Consider the following 18,647-nt stretch of genomic DNA (forward strand, 5'->3'; position numbering starts at 1 on the left):
ATCAGATAGTTATGCTTTACACTGTACTCGCTTGTTGTAGTGTAAATATTCTGAAAAATACAAAGACAATCATGTTGGGTACCCCAAGGACAAACTATTCCTCATTTACGTGTGTTTTCCTCTTCATGTTGGGAACCAGAAACACAAAATAGGTCAAATGTTTTGTAACATTTATTTTAATGTTATTCCTAAGACACTCAAATAATGGGTCACTGATATGAACGCACATCATTTGGATCCCTGTCCAAAATGATTTAAAGGGGCTGTTTCAACACCGTAGTTGCCAGTAACAATAGAAGGTATAGTGTTCCCAGTTCTGAATTTAACTATTTTAACCAAAACTGGGAGACACCGACGTAGCCACTTCTCTCATCCCTTTCTCTCACCAGATTGGACTTCTCTCTGGACTTCTCTCTGCCCTCACATACTTACTCTATTCAATACTGCTTCTTTGTGACTTACTGTGTCTTGCCCACAAAATGGCTGAAGAAGATAGAGACTGTGTATAACTGCAGATGATTGCAACTGGCAAGAAGGTCTGGCAAGAGCGAAATTAGCTTTAAAAACAAAAAACAAGATTAATAAGAGACAAAAAAATAATAATGCTGGGACAATTACAGTAAAAAAGTGGGGATAAAAAGAAACAAAGAGGCCATAACAGAGTCACTTTCAATCCCCTCCGCTCCACCCCCCCACCCACTTCTTCATGTTAGATGCCCTCTCCACTTTTATTTGTTCCCATGATTAAGGCTTGTGTTTACATTGCTAATTACCTGTACCTGAGTACAATGAAGCTTTGCTTTGAATTCTCCAAAAGGTCAATGACAGAACATTTAGATAAAGACAGAGCAAATACTCAACTGTTTCCATTTTATATGACTTTTGTCCCACAACTTTACTTGCTTGGATGTTAATAAAGGCATTATTATTATTTTATTATTTATATAGCGCCATCAGATTCCGTAGCGCTTTAATACAAAGGTAAAATTGTGTTATATTATATTATATATATATATATAATGCCAAAATACCACAGTGTTACAGTATGCAATGATACATTTTTTATTGGACTAACATAATATTTCAAAGACAAACTTTGGAAATTGTTCCTCTGTTTCTCAGGTCTGAAGCAATACTGATCAATCTGATAGAGTTTAACACTTAAAGCAACTGATGTTAGAGAAGGGGATGGAGAGGGGTGAGAGGGGTGTCAATCAGATTGATCAGCATTGCTTCAGACCTGAGGAACAGAGGAAAACTCTCGAAAGCTTGTATTTTAAATATTATGTTAGTCCAATAAAAACGGTATCATTGCATAATGCAATACTCTGGTATTTTGGCATTTTGTCTACTGGACTAATTCGGATAATCCAATCTACACTATATATTTACTAGTATATATATTTATATCATCTCAATGCAGCGGCCTCTATGTCGTGGTCCTTTAGTTTTACCTTACAATGTAAAACATGGCTGTTTAGTAGAAATTGTAATACTTACACTGCATGGTTAAAGGGACACTATAGTCACCCAGTCCACTATAGCTCATTGAAGTGGTCTCGGAGGAGTGTCTCTGACCCCCTTAGTCCCGCAATGTAAATCATTGCAGTTTTAGAGACAGCCACTAGAGGCACTTCCTGTTGGCTTGGTCGCCTAACTGAAGCTGGACGTACTCACCCTCTGCATGAGGACATTCAACGTTAGTTATATCCCCATAGGTAAGCATTGAGGCAATGCTTTCCTATTAGAAGGGGCTAATGTTTGCCCCATATGCCCACTAGCCTCCCCATCTGATGATGTCGGAAGAGATTGACTAAGGGAGATCAGCAGTGCAATCAGGTGAGTGTTACAAGGTTTTTGCAGAGGGAACTATAGTGTAAGCAATAAAGATTTAATATTCCTTAAACTATAGAATCCCTTTAAATACACCTGTAGTGGCAGTTATACTAATATACTTATTATACTAATTATGCTTGAGGCGCTTCTGCGGCACTGACTAAGTGAAACTTGGTCACCCAGTCACCTAAACATTTGTATTCCTAACACTATGGCATTCCTTTAACATTTGGAACAATGCATAAAACACCATACTCTGATACCAATATCATTATAGCTATACATGACACATAGAATTAGATTTCATGAGTTAGAGTTCATGCTAAGCACCTCTTCTTCAGAACTCCTTATGCATGAATGTCAGTATTTATAAGTAGCATTTATAATCATTTTCATTATACATCATAAATTGATTTATGTATATATGCCATTTCAGCTTACCTTAGTGGACTTAAATTTAAACATGTATTAACTTAGCCGAATAACCGAACCATAAACAATCGCAGAAAGACACACAAACAAGTTTGGAAGTTCAGTTAAATATGTTCACTATGTGCAGATTAAGAAAGAAAATAACAAATATTTTCCACCCAAACAAAACCAACTGAATATTATTTGACCTGCCCAATATCTGCCTAACTGCAACATAATCTTTCCGAATCCTGCTAGTAACAATGCATTTGATATGATTTTATAATATATTGACATTAATGCCTTTATTTTTAATACAGCTAGTTGAATAAGCAACATACTGCTGCACCGCGTACTGATTTATTTTTTATTCATTCTTTATTGTAAACAACAAGTCATCGGTCCATACCAACTGTTCAACAGTTAGAAAGGGAAGCTCATATTTTGGACCAAAATCCCTCTGTCCCTCTTTTCTGTTCTAATGTCCCTCTTTACTAGGAGCTCCATATTGTTGATGTGTCTGAGGGCATAAATCCACAGTAATAATACTCACAGTAATGTGTATTTAAAAAGTAAACAAATATGTTGAGAAATCAGTCTGTTAAAATACAATACAGTGTTCTTGTTTTAAAATACACTTTTGTTGCATAAATTGTGATTAGTAAGTCACCTAAGCTTTCTCAAAAGAAACCTGTTCCCTGGCACCCAAACGCCACCCTCCCAAAATGAAAGTGTCCCTCTTTGTCAATTTCAAATGTTGAGTATGTCCTTTTTAGGAATTTATATGATATTAGACTTGTAGTACGATATGTATATCTCAACTGTAAAGTGCGTTATGTGATAACTTTGAAACAATTTATACAAGATATTACAAAGATACAAAGATTTATATAATACATAATATAACAATACAGATATTTTGTATGACAAGAAATTGTATCATTCATGCAGAACTTTCTATAAAAAATTAAATAAAAATAATATATATATATATATATATATATATTAAATTCTTTATTTTCAGTGTGCATAGGTTATACAGGTATGCTTGCATCGTCACAACAGCTGGTGCAGGCGTTTCAGTAAACACAGAGAAACATTTATATAGCATACTTACAGTGCACTTTTTTTTTTAGTTCATACAGGATTATAGGAACAAGGCTATGGTTAGGAATGCAAACTGAGCTAAGAATCATTTTAGAATTCCCTATTAAGTATGTAATAAAAACCACTGGGTAAGCAATTAAACAGTAGAACGTAGATAGCCTGCATCTTGCAGTGTGTTTGCTACTACCTCATCCTATGCCTGACAGGTAATGACCCATTATCCAGAATGAGTGTTCACAGAAGGCGCACTTATATACTTCTCACCAGCTCAGGGCCAGAGTTCAGTTCATCCCAGCCGCCTCACACCACTCTTGTCAAGCCGCATACAGGACCTGGTTCTGAAGTCTGCTGTCGGACATCTGCATGTCATGCTGGGTAAGTGCCGTCTGCGGCTGTGAGCGGTATACTTTAAGATCTCTCTTTGGTGGCAATGCTGTTCTTAAGGCCTCTGCCTCAATGTTCTCCCCATCGGCACTGCGTTAGGGCCTCGCCCAGCATGTCTCGGCTGAATTTTGCTCTTTGTCAGGAAGCGTGGAGCGGTGCTGCAGAGACATACCCCTGCATTCTTTGTTGAGTTCTGACAGGTGAGGTAGGGGTATGAGAGCGGATGGCTATGCGGGTCCAGAAATTTCTGCACACCTTATCGAACCTAGCCTCGAATCGCTACTGTAACAGATGCCCTGTTCATTATGTTTTTTTTAACCTAGATCAGTATACGAACCCATCCGAACAGATTTGCCCCATCTGGTTCGTATACCGAATAATATACTGAAACATTGGACCACCCAAAGCAGTTGTGTGCCGCCAATTGAAAAGCTTGAAAAAGACCTCTGTGAAGGTCAAAACGTTGCTGCTCTTTTTGCTCCATTAAAATCTGCCTGCGGCTTTCACACTTGAGTGCCTGGATATTTCTTTTTTGGCCAATTGACCTTACTGACACTTCACTAACCGCAACTCTGAACGTTCTAAGTGGTTGTCGATTCGTATGCATGAACACGTGGTGGCAGCCATCTTGTTTTGTCAAATGCGTCCAGCGGTGTTTGGTCGTCGAGTGTATGGAACTATTTTCAGACACTCAACGGCCCGAACACCGCTGAGACTTCCAGGATCACTTAGGTTCATTCTAGACCATCCAAAAGAGGCGGCGTTCGGTGAAACCCAACTCCCAAACAAGAGACACATGACTAACTTTCCCACAAACCGTTCTTGGAGACTTTTCGTTATATTGGAAACCCACGAAAGAGACCAGCTGCATAGCCCAATTCTATGGACCTATTCTGGGCAGGAACCTCAGGTGCGGTTGGTCAGAAATAAGACTTACATAGAACTTTTGAAACCCGGAACCGATCTGGGTGATTTTTAGATATGTTGCTCTCCCAGATCAGGGCTATCAGGGTATATCATGTGTTTTGGGGTACTTTTTTTTTTTAAAGTGTTTTTTTCTGCCTGGACATTATTGGGTTAATACAGTATCTGACTCAATTATTTCCCAGGCAGAGGGGAGGGATTGTATGTCATGTGTGGGAATGTGCCTTACATTGTAACTATGTCATTATTGGTTTGTGAGTTTGTGTCACTGTCCCCAACAAGGTCGACATGGGTGTACCCCTAGCTTGGGGACTTGCATAAAAAGCCAGTGTGGCTACCATTAAAACAGACCAGTTTTACCCTCAACATAGAGCCTTGCCTCGTACTATACAAGCTATAACCAGTAGCTCTTGTAAGAGCTTCACAGCTATATCTACTTCTTCACTACTTGGATTGATGGTTGGGAATACTGCAGCGCTCTTTACTCTAGGGGGAAAAGGATATTTCTGGCGGCGGAAACCCCTCCACTTGCAGGGTGGCCATTACAGCTACCTCCAGTCTAGGCTCTCTACACTGTCTTGTTTCTGTGGGGGCTTCGGTACGGCGGCCATCTTAGACCATCCTAGAACCGTGTATTTCAGGTTATACAGGTTATTAGGTTGTCCAGTGGGGACTGGTAAAAACCCCAGGGGAAGGGGGTTAATGGGGCTTCTGTGGCTGCACTTCAGAATGCTTGAATTTGGGCGGGAAATCGTCCGCCCCCCAGCCGTTGGATCTGCAGTCTCAGTAGGCCGCAGGGCCTCAGTGTCCCTGTCGCTAGAGGTGTCTGTTAGGCTGTTTTGATGGTCTTTGCCTCTATTTTTATTTGCAATTTTAGTATCTGTAAAACTTGTACTGGAAAGAGCTCCTCCCTGAAAACACATCTGGCCTGCTTGCGAGTCAGGCCCCGCCCCCAAAAAATATTTAATATTTTACAAGCTATATTATTATCATTTTTTTTGTTTGTTTGTTTGAATGATGGATATTGGTTAAATCAGACCTGCAAATGAAATTATTCTATATGTTCTCTTGAGAAAACAACATGGGTTTTGCTCTAATGAAAATACATAGTTGGTAGTTGGAACTCCTTGACTTTTAGTATAAAACTGCAATTATTATTGTAACAAAAATATTGTAAATTGATTGTCATTGTAAAATATATATTGAATTTTGCTTTCAGGGCTTGATGATGCCTTGCAGCAATACGTGTCCAATTTGGAGAGGGAGAAAATAAATGGTGAACAGCTGCTGCAGATATCTCACCAGGATTTGGAAGAACTTGGAGTTACTCGAATTGGGCATCAGGAACTTGTTCTGGAGGCTGTGGATCTTCTATGTGCCTTGGTAAGTTTCCTACTAAGCACATACACTGTTGGTTTTCGAGGTGGAATTCTCTTGCAATTGTCTGAAAATCTGCCGCTCTGTGAATTTCCAGTTTGCATATAGAAAAACAAGCAGGGAATTGTAATCATGCAGGCAATTTTGAACTATAAATCATTTTCAACTAAATGTGGGCAAGTCGAAGAATTAGTTACCCCAGACAAGTCAAAGTAAATTCAAGTGTTGTGTTGTTCTATGTATCAAATCTTGCTCAGAGAATGTATTCTATTTTTTTTTTTTTTGGGGTTGAAGTTACCAATTTTGGGGGGATTTATCAAGAAGAAAACAGATTTATAACACAGCTATATAAGAAGTAATTACCATATAAAAATATGGACTCTTTCTCAAAATTAGTTCTTTGCATCTGTTTTTGCTTTGATAAATATACTTCTGAATCTAATAGCATCTTTAGTCAATCCTAACATAATTCTACATAACTACATAAAGAGAGTGCAAAAAACAATTACGGTAATAGTTAAAATAAATAAGCATAAACTAATGAAAAAAACCACAATATACAAGCAGCTAAGCACATAATAAAATACCCAGATTGTTGATTCTTTTACACACTTTTCTAACTGGCTATCTTGGCCTACATTTTGAAATTCAGTTTGAATTCCAGGTAATTTTCACTTGAATGAATATCTATGAAAGAGTTATTATCATATACGAACAGTACTAATCATTTTAATTATCTCCTATTTGCACTCTGTTAATCAACACCCTTGGAAAACTAGTAAAATATAAAACACATGTGAGGGAGTGTAACAGAGCAGACATTTAAAATGTGTTTTGTGATCCACACAGAGCTCTGGTACTGATTGAAGGATGTCCCACTAATTTCAGTTTTACAAGTAAAATGTTAGGAGAGGTTGATCTGTACACCACAGGGATTTAATTACAATACTGTGGAATGTGGTGAATTGAAAACTGAATGTGTGATGTCAAGTTTGAAACGTTTACAGATGAGCTAATTAGCCTTCATTTTTCTAATGGCTTAAGTTCACTGTAATTCACTGTTTAGTTTATAAACCCTCCTGCTGTTTTCACAGTGTACATGATAAGAGCCAGGGTAACCAAGCCAGATATGTATACAGTTACATCACTGAGCATGATGGGAAAGAATGTCTTGCAATTCCTCTCTCATTAGTAGTCTGCATTCCGTTTGTCTCATGACACTCGTTTTCATTGTGTCAGTTTCTTTTTCTTAAAATGGAAAGGTATTTTTTTCAATGTAAATTGGACTAGAACACCGCTTTCCTGTTTACAGTATTAAGATAATCTCTATTTGTTTAACTTTGCTGTCCAAGATGAAATTAATTATTGGTGGGTGGTAAGAATATCATTTTATTTTTTCAAGAGCAGCTTTTCAGTCTGCTTAAATTCTCATATGTCTCTTCTTAAATTGGAAATATTTGTATGTGAACTGTTTTGTGTGTTTGTGTGTGTTAGGTGATGACATGTGTCCTTGCACTGTTACACCCATAAAAAGGGAGGGAAAGACGATATACCTATCTGAAACGGTATCCTCCACAGTGTCTTTTTCCACTGAGATTTAACTCAATCTTAAACTCCTTGCAGATGGAGCTTACCAGGTCTCAAATCACCAATGCGAACTGGGGTCCATGGAAGATCTTGCCAATAATTTATTTTCCCATAAGTCCTTGCACAGCAGAGCCTTATGGGATTAATCGTTTATCCCCATGACAAGCTCCACAGGAGTGGAAGTGACCTGTGTAAACTGATAGCAACCATATCACAGCTACTGTCAGCTTACACATTGCATTCACCCATTCACTGTATAGTAAATGGAGCGATGCTAAACCCTAAGAAAGCCAGGACATGTGCAGTCCTTGCCTAGACTCTTTTTGCTGGAATGAGAGAGCTGAGACCTTTGAACTGTGGATAATTTTGATTGACAAGAGTCTGAGGGGGAATTACACAAAGTCAAATACCGTATTTACTCGAATCTAACGCACCGTTGAATCTAATGCGCACCTCAATTTTTGAAAACTGGAAGCTAAAAAATGTTTTTGCTGGCGAATGTAATGCGCATTTATACAAGAAGATACTACTATACAACATTATGCTACAACGAAAATGTTTATTGCCATATACCATAGTAACATTGATGGTATTTCTATTTTAATGTTACACGTTAAGTCTATTCTTTCTTAAGCCCTCTTTCAGGAACAAAATCCGCCTGTGTGAATTCACCTTGTTTGAGTTCGTCTGTTTGAATTCACTAGTTTTAATTCACCAGTTTGAATTCGCTGGAATGCAATTCGCCAGAATGTAAATCGCCGGAAAATGTTGAATGTTGCCCTGAATGTAATGCGCAATCGTATCTAATGCGCATTAAATTTTGGAAACTTTATTTTCAAAAAATGGTGTGCATTAGATCAAGTTAATACGACAATTAAAATATCTTAAGCTTGGCAGCATTTCTACCAGAAACTCAGCACAGATTTCGTCAATGTACTAACACCACTTCAGAAAAGTGTTTTGTTGCTTAGGAAAGCTCTTTAGGTTGATTAATAATGACTTTTGGTCTGCACGCTTATAAAGTTAAAGATTTTTTTTACTTACTGTTACATAAGTTTACAGGGTTATTCACTAGAGTGAGAATTCAAAGTGAATTTCAAATTTTAGGCCAAAGCAGCTGATCTGAAGGCGTAGCTGAATTAAGATAATTTTTCTCTTCAGCTATTTTTTTTTTTTTAATTCTTTATTTGTGACGTGCATGTTCAAAACACAATAGCAGACAGTGTCACAACAACAGCTATTTGCACGGTAAATGAAAACACAATATAACAGTATTGTGACAAACTGTAGTAGGCGGTAGCACAATTTTTAAATTTATCTTAATGAATACAAGAGCTAGAAGGAAATATATAACATGTTACGGTATGATAGGTAGTGTACCTTTGCCTGTGCCGCTTTTGGTGGCCGGAAACCTATGAGGTTATGTTAACAACTGTCCCTGTCCACCTTTGCTTGGGAGTAGGGTTTGGGACAAGCTCTAGGGACGTGTGTGCCATAGCGGCTAGAAGCAGTATTGGTTTGTGGCATGGTCTTACGGCTCCTGGACCCCGGAGTCTGGGGGGGGGGGGGGGGATATACCTTCCGCAAGGTAGATGTGTGGAGTGTGTGGCCTTAGCGTCACAGACTTAGTGACATCTCAAGTATTGTGGCATGGTAAAGTAGCTACATCTGATTATCACGATAAGATATTATTATAACAGTATAACAGTAAATAAACCAAGGCAAACAAAGAAAGAAAAAGAAACAATGCGTAGATGCGGAAGCCAAGCCCATCACTGCCCCACACGTATAAGCGTCAGGTTGGTGGATTCGGCTGCGGTATCTCACTATCCGACGGCTGCTCTGTCGGTTCAAGTGTCCCGGGGCTGCGCTGGCCCCTTTCCCTCCGACATTGCCTGTCTTGCAGGGGTAAAAGCTGGTATATTAGCTACATCCCACTTGTGTGGGGGTCTTGTCTCGGCTCCTGCTTTCTGTCGGATGCCCAGTGCCTGCAGAAACTGTGGAGCCTCCTCCGATGATGTCAATCTGTGGTTGTGTCCATCACGCGTGGCAATGAGAAGCCGTGGGTAGCCCCATTTATAGGATATATCCGCTGCTCTCAGTTGCGCCGTGGTGTCCTTCAGGGAAGCACGCCATTGTAACGTCTGGCGGCTGAGGTCTTGATAAAAGTTCAAGGAAATGTCCTCAAATGCAAACGGGGTCCGACCCCTGACGGCTCCGAGAAAGCTGTCCTTGTCTGAGCGTGATTTGAAGTTCAGTATAACATCCCTTGCTAAATCAGGTGTGTTCCTGGGATGTCCCGGAATGCGAAAAAGGCCGTCTAGGGTTATGCTCTTGGCCTGTTTAGGTGGTAGGGCGGCCTGAAACAGTCTCTTAATGAGGTGCGGTAGTTCCTCCGCTGTTACAGAGTTTGGGATCCCCCTCACCTTGAGGTTTCTTTGCCGTGCTGCATCCTCCAGCTGCCCCATTCTGGTATTCAGCTGTGTACACATGGCTGTTAGTTTCAGCGTTTGCGTTTGCGTGGCCGTAGCTTCCTCCGCAGTTTGTATGCGGCTAGTGAGCGTATTCCGCTCAGATTTGAGGCCCGCTAGTTCCGTCACGAAAAAGGCCTTTAGGTCTGTCACCATACCGGACAGGTCGACTTTAGTGGCTAGTTGGTGGTCTGGTTGCCGCGGAGGTGCATTCTGCTGTCTCCGTTGGGGTATCTGGGTTGGTATGTCTCCCAGGTATTCGTCGTCTGATGCTGAGAGTGACTCCAGGCCCATGTCGTGGTATGCGCCCGCCATTTTGGGCCTTCCAGCCTGGGACAAGAGCTGCCCGATATCGTGGGTATGACCCGTGGTCTGCACTCTGGGTTTTCGTGAGTGCTTCCCCATTGCTCTCTGTGTCCACCGTGAGTGTTTCTCCGGTCTGTGGAGGCTTTTTGGGTGAGCCTTGAGGCGTTGTTAGAGCAGCTATGTCGGAGCTCGGGAGCCATGCGTCTTGTCCGCTCAGCCGTTAGCTCCGCCCCCTCTCTTCAGCTATTTTAACCTTAAATTTGAAATTGGCTTTAAATTTACTTTGAATTCTTACTTTATTGAATAACCCTAAAAAAACATTTGTCATGCACATCATTTTTATGTTTTGATAATATTATCATGAAAGTTTTAAGAATTGTTTAAAGAATGCTGCTTGAAGAAAAAAAAAACATGGGAAAAGTCAAGTTTAGTCATCTTGACCTGAATTGGTTGAATAGTAGTTTGAATTCTTCAACAATTGAATGGGTGTCATATGACACCTGAGCAACGGAAGGCTATGGAAATTGTGAAAACGTTTATCTAACACAGTAGCAAAGATGTGCTATAGGAGAAAGCTGTAAAGCTTGCATTCTACATCTCCTGTATTGTCCCACATGTATTACCAGAAAATGAAATAAAGCTGGTTAAATGCCAGATCCTTAGGCTATATTATGTCTCCTACAATTTCCTACTCATTTCCTTTGAAAAGCAACGCTTCTGACCTCAGATCCGCTGGCTAATACTCTGTTTTTGTGTATTCTCCAGATTTCCATTATAAAGTTAAAAGTGAAAACAGCATTTGCAGCATTTCATCGAGCTGATGTAAAAAAAAAATATACATATATCTTTCATTATTTTTATACATCTGCAAATAGTTTAACCTACTCATCTAACAATCACTATAAGATCACTGAATACGTAAAGATTTTCAATATTTCATTATAATTCATTACTTGCTTACTGTTAATTTACAGGCTAGTTTGTAGCCTGTATAGCTTTTTTTTTTTTTTTGCTTTGTCACATGGGTGCTTATTCACTAAACTAGTGGCCTTTAATGGGTTATTCCAACAGTTTTTTTGTATGGGGGAGGGACATTTTTCAATTTAAAATTTGAACACTATTTATTAGTTTTCCGCTTCATTATTGCAGTAGACCTGCAAAAGCGTTTTTTTGCTTACCAGGAAATCAACGTAAGCCAAACACCTGGCACTGCCTTCTGCGGCTTTCTACATCTTTAGCAAGGTCCGCACGCAGTCAAATCACCGGCTCAGGGAGCTTGCTCACAATCTGGGCCGGCGAGGGTATTTACGGAAATTGGGAGGGAGAGAGGGTGTTAAATATTGCTTTAAAAAAAACAAAATTCTAAGCACTATTGATGGCATAGGGAGGTGGGAAGGACTCAACTTGGAGAAGGAGGGTGAGAAGCATGGGAGAGAAATGTTGGCATTCTTTTGCCTGCAAGGGAGAAGCCCAATATGTCCCTTGCCAGCATGCGATGCATGCTGAGATTGGATGTATTTTATGCACAAAATTGACATTAGGTAGCCTGGGACAGAGGAGGTGTAACTAGCTTGCGGAACAAAAATGCAGATTACTCTCTATGCGCAGCATTTCAAGCAGAATCACTGCACATACAGATTCCTGCCACCATAACCACTTTAAACCACTGAAGTGTTCATGATGATTGGAGTTACTCTTTAAAATTATTTTTTATACTTATTTCATTAGGATTTTGCCAAACCTCCTCCTGTGTTCATATAAAAAAAACGAGTAGCTGATAGAACACAGCCTCTTCCTTGCTGTTCTTCTGCTAATGTAAAAAGCACGGACGCTACAAAAACTGACATGTGCACTGCTCTCCCTGCCATTGGATGGAGTGGAAGCTTTCATGAATGCACAGACCAGTCAAAACAGCCTTTTTAGTGAATGCCTTGAAACTGCACAGTACATGTGGAGCCGTATGATAATAAATCTAATGGCAAAATATTATAATGTGGCTATAGCACCAACATATTCTGAGGCACTGTACAGCATAGCACAATGAGCATATTCTGATAAAAAAAAGAAACAGAAAAATGAGTTACAGTTTATCAAATGACGAACTTTTATACAAAGTATGTAGAAAGATTACTAAATATAATACATGCTCCCCAATGAGCATATTAGCACGAGCACCACATCTCAGATAAAATAAAAATAATGTTAGACACCAGGAAGAATAGATTTAGGATGAAACAATGTCACTTTCTTCAACATGTTCACATTGCTAGCATGCAAGAACAGCAACTTGTACTTTTTTCCCAAGGTCATCTACATTTCTCATGCTTGCTAATAAGAGACTGACATTTTTCAGAACCTGTTTTATCAGTTTTGTGGTCATTATTTATTTATGTTTTTATTATATATTGCAACAATGTGCCTTGTTTTGCATAAGCCATAATGAACACTAAAACGTTTATGAATATAAAAAATACAAGTATATGATACTTAATCTCCTTAGCCTCAAACCATGTTAAAACCCAGCTATATTCTAGTGTTATGTTGTGTTGTTTTGCCATAGGCTAATTTACAGAATTATCTTAAATGCATCTGATCAGTGATTTATCATGTAGAATTTATGTTAGGAATCTTACTTAGGGGATACTATTTTCAAGAGTGAACTGTTGTTAAAGGGACACTATAGTCACCAGAACAACTACAGATTATTGTATTTGTGCTGGTGAATACAATCAGTCCCAGTAGGCTTTTTGCAGGAAACACTGTCTTTTCAGAGAAAAGTCAGTGTTTACATTACAGCCGGGGGATACCTCCAGTGGCCACTCCTCAGATGACTACTCGAAGTGCCTCCTGGGGCAGTGCTGCACAGGGATTCACTGCATCTCTATGAGGAGATGCTGTTTGGCCAGGGCTGTGTTTGGTTTGTGCTGGCTCTGCCCCTGATCTGCCTCCTTGACAATCTCAGCCAAATCCAATGCTTTCCTATGGAAAAGCATTGTGATTGGCTGAGTTCACCGCTTCTGATGATGTCAGCAAAGGGAGGCCAATCAGGGGCAGAGTCACCACCAGCAGACTGAAATAAAGGTAAGATTTTACTATATTTTGTGGTGCAAGGGGAACAGGGGGGCTACATAGTGTTTTTAACACTATAGGGTCAGGAATACATTTGTGTTCCTGATCTTATAGTGTCCCTTTAGGGTATTGAGGAATGGTTGGTTTTATGTTAACCCTGTCATGCTGTGCATTTTTTTTCTCATTCTATTATCGTCTACTTATGATACCTCAATTTATTTTTGCAGATGTGTAAAAAATCTGAATTGAATTGATATTAACTTATGTCTGCTTATTTGATAGAAAGGAAGCTATAATTGGATGTGCTCAGAATATTGAATAGACAGCATGTACATTTTGTAAGACACATGTCATTTTTTATCATGCTCATACATTTTTAGTTCCCTCCTACAGCCAATCAGCACTGGTTGCTGTTGGTCACTGGAGTTGTAGATGCATGTAGATGCTTCTGCTCTTGTTCATTTTCTCCTAAACTCAATTAAACAGCTCTGTTAAAGAACAAGGACCAACATACAGTGCATGTTAAAGTGGCTTTCTCACCTCAAACATACATTTATCCTATTGTTTCCTCTTCTCTTCCTGTTTCATAATCTTTTTCTTCTTTTCTTTTATTTCTCCTTAAAGAAAATAAGACAAAGTAAGGACAATTTTTTTTCAACACTTGGCCAACTTGACAAAGGGAGGAGCTTTTGCCTCAAGCTTCACAGTTTTGTCACAATTGTCAAGAATAGGAAAATACATAAATACAAAATAGTCCATATTTTGTCTTATGTTTTAAAGAGAAACACTAAATTGTAGATATATATATAAATAAATTAGTACATCATTCACAAAAGTGAATATGGGCATCATTATACAGCTGCTTTTTATTTAAAAAAATTATTTCAAAATAACAAAATAGACACAACAGTCTATTCAATATTAAAAACAAATGAAGAGATTTTAAAGTTTAGTGACAATTTAATCTTCATACAATGGTTACAATTGTAAAATCGAAGAATACACTCAGGCCTTGATTTAATATTTTTGGATAAGCTTTTCAAATTATTTAATATTTATGGATAATCTTTTTAAATGATTTATTATTCTAAAAACTATTTTAATATATTTTGATATGTTGATATATTTTTATATTTGATATAAATATAGATATAAAATGCTAAATAATTTAACAAGCTTATCCAAAAATATTAAATATTAACATTATGGCTGAGAAACATAATGAAACTATTTAATAAAGCAACATTTTCGTTTGTTAACTAGTACAAGCAGCACAGAGTCAAAGCACTTCACAAAACGCTAAATACATATTACTCAGCAAAAATTATACTTGATTCAAAGGGTATCTTTAAATAAAGTGTATTTCAGATGTGGTTAAACAACCCATCCTTTCATCTTCAGGATGTTTTAGGCAATTAGAGTTGGGACAAATTGTTTCAAATTGTTATAAAATCTTTAAGGCTGAGTCTTCTTTTATTTATAGTTTAGTAATTTTTATCATGTACATACAACATTAACAGTAAAAGAGTTGAATTGACATGTTAGGAATGTAGCAAAAATAATAATAAAAAAGGATTAATACATAAAACATGTATACCAGACATGTATACGTGCAATCATCAATACATCACAGATATAGTATATTCACAGACATATTGAACACCAAAATCTCTGGTAATGCTGGGGCCCAACCAGGGCCAGACTGGGAAAAAAACAACGGGGCAGGACCAGAGAGGGGGTGTTTTGTCATCACTAATGACAAGCACGCCCCATCTCAAAGTGAGCATGTTGGTTTAATGTGCAGAGCCCAGCTGAAGAGTTCTAGCATGAGAAAAAGGATCTGCATTTGTTCTGCGCAGTGCAAGCAAATGTAATAACATGCTTGCACTGTGTTTGCTTTTAACTTGTCTCTGGAGTCTCCATAAATGGGATATCAGAGGACAAAAAGGCCAGGAAAGCGTATGGTGCATGTGTTTGTAGCCTGCTTGTGGGATTGCGTGTGTGTAGAGTGAGCTGATTGTGGTGTGGTATTATGTAAATAGGTTGATTTCATTCATGTTTGTGGTGTAGTATGTGTGGCTTTGGGCTGTAGAGAGTGTGTGTTTAGGGGGCATAGTGTGTATAGGGGATGTAGCGAGTGTGTGCATATGGGCTGTAATGTGTGTGTAGGGGTTGTAGAGTGTGTGTGTTTAGAGAATGTAGTATGTGTTTGCTTACAATGTAGTGTGTGCATAGGGGATTTAGAGTTTGTGTGTCAGGAATATAGTATGTTTAGGTGGTGCAGTGTGTGTGTGTGTAGGTGATCTAGTGTGTAAAGGACCCAGAGAGTATATAGGAGATCATGTTTGTGTGTGTTTAGAGGACCTAGTAAGTCTTTCTGTGGCAGTTGATACAGTTCCATGTCCACCCATTGCAACTCACCACAAGGAGCATGAAGTAAGACAGACATCGAGAGGATTGATGCTTTATAAAAGCAGGGATATAGGAATGAGATACGTTGTCAATGTTGTAATTTGATTGCTGACAATATGTGCCATGGAGAGACCTTGTGATTTCCTTGAGGAACTCATTTGAGGCTTATTGGTGTCTGTAACTCGTGGCCTTTCTCAGGATCCACGCCATTGTGTCTGACTAGCTTTGTAGGGCAATTTTGACTCTTGAAGTGCCTTTGTAATTAGTGCATTGTGTTTGAAAGCTGGGTAACATATTCACTCCGGGCATGCTACTCAATCTCCTCCAGGACACCTTGGATCCTTATATTATTGCAGCAGTTATGGCCCTCGTGATGCTCCATTTTGTTTTCTTTGGTCTCTAAGGCAGTGTAGACATTTGCCAATGTCTTGTGAGCTCCTATGAGCTCTTCAGCCTTCTCCTCTATTGCCCTGATGTCTTTTGACATCTTGGAGAAGTTAGCCTGGAAGGAGGATTTAAGGTCGAAAAGCATTCAGTGTACCAAGGGGGGAATGGATATAGATGTAATTTCGCTCTTCTCAAAGCCGAAAAAATGTGAGGTTTGGTTTTTAGCAACATCTTGGATATGCATTAGTGGAAGAGAGAATGCATGGTAATCAGATTTACAGGCAGACAATTGTAACATCACGGCAGCTTTAGATGCATAAACTTGACACATCATGGTAATCAGTTTTAGATGCATAAACTTGGCACATCATGGCGACATTAGGTGCATAAAATTGGCACACCATGGTAATCAGTTTAAGAGGCCTACAATTTGCACACCATGACAATCAGCTTTAGATGCATAAAATTGGCACACCATGGCAATCAGTTTTAGAGGCATGCAACTGGAACATCATGGCAATCAGCTTAAGATGCATAAATTTGGCACATCACGGCAACTTAAAATGCATAAACTTGGCACACCATGGCAATCAGCTTTAGATGCATAAACTTGGCACATTATGGCAATCATCTTTAGAAGCATACAATTGGCACACCATGGCAATCAGTTTTAATAACATACAATTGGCACACCACGGCAAACAGTCCTAGATGCATAAAGTTGGCACATCATGGCAGCTTTAGATGCATATAATTGGCACACCATGGCAATCAGTTTTAGAGGCATAATATTGGCATATCATGGCAGTTTTAGAGGCATAATTCTGGGATATCATGGCAGTTTAGAGGCATAATTTTGGGTATCATGGCAATTTTAGAGGCAGAAACTTGGCATATCATGGCAATCAGTTTTAGAGGCAATCAACTGCTTACTCACAGACTCAATCAGAAGTGCTGTGACCCACGCTTTCATCCAGGCACTCCCAGTGGTTGAACTAATGTAAAGAGGGCACTGATGCAAGTATTTTTTCTGGGCCCCCCTCAAGTGCAAGTGTGGCCAAAAAGTAGATCCCCATCTGTCAGAGAACTGTAAACTGGACATTTCAAGCATTTAAAATCCATTTTCACATGCATTCTAAAGCATAGAGAATTCTACCGGGACAGCAATGGGGACTATGTGTTGCTTCCTATAAGTGTTTTGGAGGTGTTAAGGCACAGATTAATTGTTTGGAATGGGCATAGAACACCAATAGGCCTCTTATATGTCAGATACAGATTTGTACCTACAGTGTCAAAGCTGCCTTTCGGGGGCAAATTGGGGGCAAATATGTATATGCCTTCCTTGCCACACGTGATAAATATGGCACTGGAAACGTCAGAGCTGCAGCAGAAAAAAAGTATAGAAAGTTAATTAAAAAAAAAAAGTAGCTTGTGCCTATTTCAATGTGTGTGCTCTAAACGTCATACTTTAATTGTCCCCACAATAATCTGGGCCTGGCTATCCCCTATTTTGCCAAATGCTGCATGCCCCCCAGTTTCTATGGGATGTAGGGGATATCCCTCTAATTTTGATTTACTGTACTCAGATTAATTGTGGGTAGTTCTTTGCTACTTTCTTTTTAAAGTAATTAAAGGGTTAGTTTAGTCAAAGCTAGGTGATCGGCACATGCTTATGAGGGCTTATAAGGTCGCTTGCTCCTCTCATTGAATGGATTATTTTTTCTTTGCCTATAGTTTACGTTTCTTTGGGTGAATATTGTAAAAGTGGGCAAGTGTTACCAGAAGTTTTCTCTTTTTATGTGTGATAATCAAAAAGAAAAAAAAGCAGCTGAATTACCATTGACATATAGAAGTGAAACACAACTGTTGAATGTAAACGGCTTTAAAGGAGCACACCAGTAATCTAAATAAAAGCCTTTAGATGTAATGCTGGATTGTATAAAACTGAATTTGGTTTGATAATATTGTAAAGCGCTACGGAATCTGTTGGCGCTACATAAATGGCAATAATAATAATAATAATAATAATAATAATCAGACCCCGTCGTGCCTTACTTACTTCTAAGCCAGCAGCAATGGAATCTCTCACCTATTTCCATTCTGTCTCTGTGATCTCATCAATACTGATAATCTCCCTGAAAATACTTCTCATAGTATTCGCCAATGCTTTTCATAAGAGAAATCCTAGCATTCACTTTGTGCTGAAAAATAAGGCTATGAGCCACCCTTCTGCCTGACAGATCGATAGCTGTCAAGGTGCGACACAGAAGCTTTATAAAACTGCTGATTTCTCCTTAATCACAAATTTTATTAAGTGAAAAAGACACTCTGTTAACCCCCTGTTAATATACGTGATATGTTATATATGTCTTACAA

General features: G+C 38.9%; 1 protein-coding gene across 1 annotated transcript in view; it reads left to right on the forward strand.

Annotated features, from left to right (window-relative positions):
* CNKSR3 (CNKSR family member 3) overlaps positions 1-18,647 on the forward strand; it is a 92,449-nt gene that overhangs the window by 22,728 nt on the left and 51,074 nt on the right. Inside the window, exon 2 of the mRNA XM_063443429.1 lies at positions 5,882-6,045. Within this exon, the coding sequence (XP_063299499.1) occupies positions 5,882-6,045 (164 nt within the window). The remainder of the gene's footprint in view (positions 1-5,881; positions 6,046-18,647) is intronic.

The sequence above is a fragment of the Pelobates fuscus genome, chromosome 2 (assembly GCF_036172605.1).
Source record: "Pelobates fuscus isolate aPelFus1 chromosome 2, aPelFus1.pri, whole genome shotgun sequence".
In the NCBI taxonomy this organism is placed as follows: domain Eukaryota; kingdom Metazoa; phylum Chordata; class Amphibia; order Anura; family Pelobatidae; genus Pelobates; species Pelobates fuscus.